Source organism: Nannospalax galili, unplaced genomic scaffold (assembly GCF_000622305.1).
Source record: "Nannospalax galili isolate Female #2095 unplaced genomic scaffold, S.galili_v1.0 scaffold180, whole genome shotgun sequence".
Classification (NCBI taxonomy): domain Eukaryota; kingdom Metazoa; phylum Chordata; class Mammalia; order Rodentia; family Spalacidae; genus Nannospalax; species Nannospalax galili.
Window position 1 is genome coordinate 220,081 of NW_008348199.1, and position 8,962 is coordinate 229,042.

The 8,962-nt window shown below is 51.3% G+C and overlaps 1 protein-coding gene across 1 annotated transcript in view; it reads right to left on the reverse strand.

The window, feature by feature from the left end:
• Positions 1 to 8,962, reverse strand: part of LOC103743414 (tetratricopeptide repeat protein 38) — a 26,472-nt gene that overhangs the window by 10,929 nt on the left and 6,581 nt on the right. Inside the window, exons 6-8 of the mRNA XM_017801025.2 lie at positions 8,348 to 8,521; positions 4,500 to 4,575; positions 1,779 to 1,898 (exon numbers count right to left, since the gene is read on the reverse strand). Coding sequence (XP_017656514.2) covers positions 1,779 to 1,898; positions 4,500 to 4,575; positions 8,348 to 8,521 — 370 coding nt within the window. The remainder of the gene's footprint in view (positions 1 to 1,778; positions 1,899 to 4,499; positions 4,576 to 8,347; positions 8,522 to 8,962) is intronic.

Here is an 8,962-nt window from a genome sequence, read left to right on the forward strand (position 1 = left end):
GGAGCCAACACTTTGGCTGTCATACAGTTTGGTTGGTACTGTGCAAGAACCCCCTGGTTCCGTCCCCAACACAGCATAAACTGGGTGTGCTGGAGCATGATGTGATCCCAGCACTGGGGAGGTGGAGGCAGCAGAATCAGAAGTTCACGCTTGGGCTGGGGAGATGGCTCAGTGGTAAAGTGTTTGCTGTGCAAGTATGAAGACCTGAGTTTAACCCTAAGCACCAGGTGAAAGCTGGACGTGCATTGCTGTGATCTCCGTGCTGGGGAGGCAGAGACAGGTGGACCCTCGGATTCCCTGGACAGACTTGCCTAATCAGCGAGCGCCACGTCCCAGTGAAAGACCATCTGAAGAAACAGATGGGCTAGAGTGATGGCTAAGCTGTAAGAGCACTGGCGGCTCTTACAGAGGACCCAGGTTTGGTTTCTAGTACCCACATGGTGTCTAAAGGCCATTATCTGTAAGTCGGGTTACAGGGGATCTGATACCCTCTTCGGACCTCCAAAGGCATTGCATGATACAGGTGCACTTACATGCATGCAGGCAATACACTCATGCCCATAAGATTAAATAAAAATAATTAAATTAAAATATTTTTTTTAAAAAACAAGATGAATGGCATCTATGTAGTTGCACCAAAGTGTACCTCTGGCTTCCACATGCACACATACGTGCACACATGCATGCACACATGTGTACACACACGCATGCACACTCCAGAGGTCTGAGGGAGGAATGTGGATGGAATGCAATGAGGGAAGTCAGGCCAGCTCCCTGCCCCTCAGTGGGAGGCTACACAAGCTAGTGCTCCCCACCAGACTCAGTGCTTAGGATCCCGAGGGAAGGGTGGCCTCTCTGGCCTCAGGTCCCTGGTACCGTCTAGAATTTTCCAGTCCCCAGAGTTGGGGCATCCTTAGAAAGATGCATGTTCTCAAACCTTCCTACGCCGAACCTTAGCCTAGGTCCATGCCTGGATTTGCTGGGAACTGGCCTGGTTGCAAATCAACAGTCCTTGTCCTGGGAGCTGCCTAGAGGGCTCCTGGTGATCAGTGCACCCTGCCTAGTCTCTAACGACACTGCATATCAACTTCTCAGTGCCAGGCCCCGAGAAGAGCTTGCTGCCCTAACTGGTGGTACCCTGGGAGTCTGCTGTGGCACAGACAAGTGGGGCAGAAAGTAATCCTGGAGACTGACCAGGCCGTGGGCCAGAGGCAAGTCAGGAAAAACATGCACATGTGGAGGAGGAAGGCCACCACAGCTAGAGGGCAGGGAGGGGACAGCCCCAAGGAGGGCACCAGCCTCTCAGTATCGGGCATGCATCAAGTTGTGATCAGGGAACACAGACAGTGTGGCCAGAGTGCTCAGGCCATGGAAAAGGGCTGGCCAGGCCCTTGGGGTCTGGTCAGCCCTGACCCCCATGTGCCAGCTCTAAAGACAGTGAGCGTCACCCCATCCTCCTCCTTCTCTCCCTGAGGCTACTCCATGGTCCCAATCAGCTCAGGACCTTGATCATGCCCACAGGCCTCTACTTCCCCAGCAATCTTTGGATCCATTCCTTTCACAGTCAAATTCCTCAGGCCGACCTCAGTTCTACAATCACAGGGAAAACACTGGCACGTGCTGGGTGCCGGGGGGCTCCCGGGGGAGGCTGTGTGTTTCCGAGTTGCCTGCAGCCCCTGGAGAACTAAGCCACACCTGCAAGTCCCTTCCCTAGGCTTCAGCAGAACTCCAGGTTCAGCCTGGACTGTCTAGCACACGGCCACCCACAGGACTCACACCTTCCACTGGGCTTCGGAGCGCTGCATGAACTCCAGTCCGTCCTTGACCTCTGCTCTCATCTCGTGCACGTGAGCAATGGTGTGTACTGACCACGCGTCCGTAGGCTGAACAGATAAAGCCTGCGTGGGGAGGTGGAGGGGAGGAAGGAGAAAAGGGGATTAGTCAAGCTGCCTGGGCCAGGCAAGAGCAAGGGCAGGGACTGGGATCTAATCCCACACCCACCTCATTTCCTACATGCCTAGGGCCAGTGTGTGTCATGCCCACCACAGCAGGCTGCTGTGGAGGCCCACCTCACAGATAAGGAAATGGAGGCTCAAGGAGACCAGGACTTGCTTTCAAAGCCAGGCTTCAGCTGTGGCCCCTGTAACGTGCTGGGTATACCTGAGTCTCCTGCAGTATTCCAGCCAGCATCTCTGTGCCTCAGTTTCCCCATAGTGGCCATGAAGCTGCCTTCCTTTCAGAGCTATGAGGGCAGTGCAGAGTGTCATGTGTTCTATGGATCAAGACATGTGGCTGCCCCTCCTACTAATTCTCAGACGGTGGCTATAAAGGTGGCTTTCTGGGTTAGGAGCAGCCACGTGTCTGGGTCAGACAACATTGATGTTAATAACAATAGCCCCAAGAGCCCTGAACCCACAGTGAAGCAGGCAGGATACATGGGACGGCCTTCACCTCCTTGTTCCATTACCTGTTCAGTGTTTACTGAAAGCTACTAAGTGCTGGCATGGAGCAGTCCCCTGGACTTGTCTATGCTCAGACCTTCATGCCAAATCATGGATCCCATAGACCTGCTAATCCAGGTCACCTTTCATGGATGTCCCAAAGTGTGAAGAGCCTCTACCCTAGCCTGGCACAGCCCTGTCCAGTCCACACGGGAACGAAGAGGTCAGAAAGGATGTCTTCAGGGCCCTGGGCTAGAGGCGTTGAGTTCCAGGATACCTGAGCAGGCTGGGCACGCGGGCCCCATTAAGGAGTCTGGCTAGCAAGGTGCTTTCACACAGGGCAGGTGAGTGAGGGTCACTCAACTTCTTCTTGCTGTCTGCAGGGCTGAACAGTCTCCTCCCTCACCTGGAGCCCTCCCAAGGTTCCCTGGGAAGCTCCAACTCTCTGCCTTCCCCTGGAGCCAGGGGCAGACCTGCTGGGCTCCCTACTACCCAGTGAGGACAGAACCTGGTGGTGCCCACCCTCATCTTCTAGAACCCTAGGGGACACTGCTATGTCCTTCATGCCTCACAACTGTCTGTGGGTCCTGGGACTAGGGTCAGTGTGTGGCCTGTCGTACCAGGAGAACAGGAGCAAGGGGCGGGAAAGAAAAATGGGGGAGCTATTCTGCTACTTCTGGCTCCACGTGAGGACTGAAACTGTGTCCTTGGCCATCTTTGGGTCAGCTTGCCATAACCCCACCTAGAGTTCCTTCAACTGTCCTGCCTGACCCCAGGTACCCAAGGAAACAGCCCCCAAAGCAGTGGACCTCCCTGTGGTTTTCCCCTAGACAAGATATCAAGAATCTACCCATAGCCCTCAGGCCTAACTCGGAGCTAAAGCAAGGAACTCATCACCTGACCGCCAAATCTGGGCTGATTCTGATTCAGGCAATCTTCAGATACCCCAGAGCATACTGTCCTACAGATGGAAGCTTCAGTCCAACTGGAACATGCTTGGGGGAGGGTCAGCCACAGCAGGAAGGCAGGCAAACCGGGGACTAATAGTCTGCCTAGACTTAAATTCTAGCCATCCTGGTCTGGAGGCCTGGGTGAGAATCTGACCCCTACCACTTCTGACCTAGGTGGCCCTGGGAAGGCACTGTCTATCCTCTCTCTGCACTGCAGCCCCAAGGTGTTTGATCGCATGGGCAGAGAGCATGGACAGGAGCAGGCACACATAAAGCACCAGTTGTGAGACTGGATAAGGAGCAGATGTCAGCCTCTGTGCCTGGGAACGGCTCTGTGCCTGGGAACGGCACCTCCTCGCACATTGTTTCTACCCTTACAAGAACAGGAGTGGCAGAGAGGGGCTCCTACAGCCTGTGCCACCTTGCACCCGGGCCTGTCACTTGAGCCTGGGTCCAGGCACACAGGAGTATCAACCAAGCTCCTTGTCAGCCACCACCTCCCAGCAGAACACAGAACTCAGGGCCTGAGGTTGGAGGGAAGATTCTAGCAGGGATCTCAGTGACTCACCCCTCCCAATGGTATGCCACCTGAGTGAGGGGTGGTAGCCAAGGAAGGAACTATTGGCATGACAAAGACCCCTTCACCCAGAGAGGAAGAGCAAAGCCAGGTCAGATCTGAATCAGGCCTTTGTGTGGAATCACTACCCACCTCCAGCCTCTGGTGCCATTAGAGATGAGTGGATATGTAAAGGGTGAAGAGGAAGAGTCCAAGTTTGCATTGTACCTGCAGTGCTCCTGTCCTGCTGGGCCATGTGACTCTGAAGCCCAAAGTGACTGCTCTGGACAGCCCTGTGAGTGAGGCAGCCACCGCCTCCTTGAGCCTCCCTGTCCTCATCTACAGATGTGGAACTCTCGTATGTCCAGGAAACTGCTCTGGGGACTTTGGGAGTCTTAGAAGAGTGACAGACAGGCAGAGGCCATGCCTCCTTCCCGAACACCAGCCTCCCCCAAGTCTGTGAGGACACTCTGGGAAGTGGAGTTTTCCTAGGCCACACACAGAAGGCCATATCCCAAAAAAGGTGTCACACTTTGAGAAAGACCCACTTACTTCTTTGGCAAGCTTTTCTGCCTGGTCATAGAAGTTGGTTTCCATCAGTCCAAAAGCATAGATGCCTTTCACATAGCTAAGAACAGAGAAGAGACTTCATCACACAGGAAGATGTATGGGAGCAGGTGGGATGGGTCCCCAGCAGGACCCACTGGAGTCCTAATACCCAGTGCTCGAATGTGACTGTGTTTGGACACAGGGGCTTTTCAGGTGGAATCCAGTGAAGATGCAGTGGGTACTATAGGAAACATTGAATACTAGGTTTTTTCAAACTCTAAAACAACTTCATACACCCTATAGGGCTTTGTTTTAAGAAAAGGCCCTGAGGGGGCTGGAGCAGTGGCTCAACAGTTAAGAGCACTCCCTGGTCTTGCAGAAGACCAGGTTTGAATCCCAGAACCCACATGGTGGCTAACACCCATCCAGAACTCCAGTTCTAGGACATCTGACACCCTCTTCTGTTATCTGCAGGCATTGTACGACATGGGTACACGTACATACATGCAGACATAGCACTCATACACATAAAATAACAATAATAAAAAGGACAGCAACAACAAAAGAACAAAAAGCCTGGTACATTCCTAATCCCTGATGGCCCGGAGCACTCCCACGCCTTGGCCAACCATCTTCCCCTTCCTTTGTGCCAGTTCTTTTAGCCAGCTGTGAAACACTGTGAGGTTGGACCACAGCCAACAGGGAAAAGTCACAGCCTTCTTGGGTTAGGGACTAAAAACCCGTCAAGCTTCTGGGACCTGTGTGCTTGCTGGGTCTTACTGACTACTCAATGCACCCTTTATCAAAAGTAAAAGCTGCCTGGCCTGGCTATTCTCTCTTTGTCCCCGAGCTCTTTGTGCAGGCTTGATGGGGTCCTTGGACCTTAGGTTTTATTTTTAACTGTAATCTCATGGCTACTGTCCAACTGGTAAGAATATCTCATAGAGATAGAGATGCAGAGGTTCTGGGAGAGACCAAGTAAAGGCACAGATTCCAGGATGCCCACAGGATGTCAGGCACCGACAGCACTAGAAGAAGCCAGAGAGGGTCTTGTGGACCCCACAGAAGAAACAGGTCTTGCTGACACAGGAATTCCAAGTCAGACCTTCAGTACTCAAGTAATCGGCTTTGTCGTGAACCTCCAGCAGGTGGCAGCACTGATGTGTGTCTCTGAGTGTTTAACCCATTGCAGGCCTGTACTGGTTGAACAAAGCGGCACTCATGAACACAACTGTCCCCCAAACCTGCTCAGCCCACTTAGCTGGTCCCCTCCTCACATCCTCACACATCAATGCAAGGTCTCAACCCTGAGGACAACACAGCCCAGGGGACCCTCCCTGGGAAGACTCAGACTGTAGGTGGTTTCCACACCTCCAGGCCTCTGATGCACTATACACCGCTCTCTACTCAGCCTGGAAATATCCACTGGCCATCCTGGGGCCCCAGATGATCTAAACCAGATCCTTTGTAGTGACACCCAGAACAGCATCTGACTACATGTCTGGGTACCGTGGTTCAGTCATGTTGATGATGAATTCAGCTATCATGAGGCATTGAGAATACCTTACTCCCAGTAGGGAACCATCTGTTATTATTTTTAATTTTATTTGCATGAGTGTATTGCCTGCATTATGTAGTGCAATGCCCATGGAAGTCAGAAGAGGGCATCAGATCCCCTGGAACTGGAGTTGCAGATGGTTGTTAGCTACCATGAGGGTGCTGGAAACTGAACTGGGGATGTCTTCAAAAGCAGCCAATGCTCTTAACCACTGAGCCATCTCTCCAGTAAATATTTTTATCAGTCCCATCTGGACACCACTTCTCTAGAATAAAAACTGCCATTTGCCCCTGTGCTGGACAGTATAGGTGACATCTGAGTGTCAGACAACACATATGTTCCATCTTGTTTTCACTCGATCCCAGAGAGCCACAGCAAAGAGACTGTCACCCATGAACTCCCTGGGCCTCAGTGCTAGGGTTACAAATGAGGGTGGGCAGGAGGCACAGAGCCCTGATCAACCTTTTTGGTTTCTGAGACAGGGTCTCACTATGTAGCCCAGGCTGCCCTCCAACTCACAGAGATCCACCTGCCTCTGCTTCCTGAGTGCTGGGATTAAAGGCATGTGCCATCACACAGGGTCTGTAGTTAACTTTTAAATCAGTAGATTTTGGGTCAAATGGGATCCTTTATAATGCAGGTGGGCCTCATTCAATCAAGTAAAAACTATAGAGAAAGGACTGAGGGTGGGATGGGGAGGCACTCTACCTCCAGGCTGCCTTAGGGACAAAGAATACATTGCCAACTACAGGAATTTCCAGCCTGCCCCATAGATTTGAATATGCCAGGTGCTACCTAAGCTAGTTCCTTAAAACAAGGCTGGAGAGATGACTCCATGGTTAAATGCATTTGATGCTCTTGCAGAGGACCCAGGTTTGGTTCCCAGCACCCCACATAACAGCTCACACCTGTCCTTAACTCCAGTTCCAGGAGATCTGATGCCCTCTTCTGGGTGTGTATTTATATATTATCCAGCAAAACACTAGAACAAATAAAATAAAAAGAAAGAAAATGTTTAAAAAACTGTCTTTCTCTTTGAAGATTAAGATGTAGTGCGGGATGTTGTTACTGTAGCAAAAACAAAACAAACAAACAAAAAACAATGATAAAAAGCAACAAAGATAGAGTTTAAGATCCTAGTGGTGAAGCTGGTTGTGGTGGCAGACACCTTTAATCCCAGCACTTGGGAGGCAGAGGCTGGCAGATCTCTGTGTTCAAGACCACCCTGGTCTACATATTGAATTCCAGGTCCACAGGTGCTACAGGGAGATTCTGTCTCAAAAAGACCAAAAAAAAAAAAAAAAAAAACCCTAGTGGTGGCAGTGGAGAGATGGCTCAGTGGTTAAGAACACTGGCTGCTTTGCAGAGAACACAGGTTATAGGCAGCTAACAACTGCCTATGACTCCCAGTCCAGGGGATTTGATGCCCTCTTCTGGTCTCCATGGGCATTGCATGCACAGGTGCACTTAGATACATGTAGCCAAACACTGAGACACATAAAGGGAAAATAAGTTAAAAAAAAAAAATTAAAGATCCCAGTGGCTTCCCTGCAGAATGGAGGCTAATGCAGCTCCTCAGACTGTGCGTGTGTTTGGCCTCACAACGATCCTGTGATTAGCTGCAATGGACTCATCATGGTGGTGTCCACTGGGACTGTTCAGGAACACTCCAGGCCTCCCTTGGCTCTGAGTGACAGTTCTACTTCCCACTGTCCGGTGAGCATGTCAGGTCACATGACTAATTCTGGCCAATGCCTGGAGTGCGGGGAGCCCCCTTCATTCCGAATGGTCATTTCAAACCCTCTGAAGAGCATGTCTTTCCCTTGTATGACTGGCATGTCCAGAGGGACCCCGAGGAGAGCAGAGATGTGGCCACAGAACTCTTGGTACTGTGCAGCTGTAGGGACTCACACCTGTAATCCCAACCCTGAGGAGGCTACGGCAGGAGAATTGCCATGAATCTGAGGCCAACCTGGAGTACAGAGTTAGACCCTATCTTAAAAGACTAAAGATGGACACAGAGTATGGCTATTAAGCTCAGGGATTATAAACGGGGATGCTTGTTACTGCAACAGAAACAAATCTTGTTCTGACTGACACACAATGGCACTGTCTTGCTCACAGAATGAGATGAAGATCAAATGAAAAAAGAAGCCTCTTAATTAGGAGAGAACTAGGAGATGAGCTGCAGAGTCTATAGTTTTCAGATGAGGGGCCAAGAGAGTTGCTCTGTTTTTAAGGCAGAAGAGGGAGTGCAAGGAACAGAACAATATGGTTTCCTGCTGGCACATACCTGCTAAGGGGGATGTCAGGTTTCCAAAAGGGGTAAACTCGAGCCACAGAATCCCGCATCTGCTCCTGGTAGCCCAGGTAAAAGTAGGCATCATGGGCTAACCTCAGGGCCAACATGTCTGTTGGGTGGTCCTGCAGGATCTGCTCCCACAGATCACACGCTTTGGGGAAGTTCCTGGAAGTCAAGAACATACTGCACATGAAGTCGGTGCACACAGGGGGTGTCAAGTCTTCCTATGTCACTGTCTGCATTGAGCTGGTTTAAAAACCTGTATCTAGGGCTGGCTAGAAGGCTCAGTGGGTAAGAGCACTTGCTAAGCAAGCATGAGGACCTAAGTTCAGATCCCCAACACGCTCGTGAAGAGTCAGGTATGGCCACACACACCTGCAATCCCAGTGCTGGGGGAGCAGAGAAAGGAGGGTTGCTGGGCTTGGTGGCCACCAGTCTAGACCAGAGACAGTGAGTTCAAGAGACCCCGTGTCTGGCTGGAGAGATGGCTCAGCAGTCAAGAACACTGACTGTTCTTGCAGAAGACCCGGGTTCGAATCCCAGCACCCACATGGCAGCTAACAACTGTCAGTAACTCCAGTTCCAGGGGATCTGACAGCCTCTTCT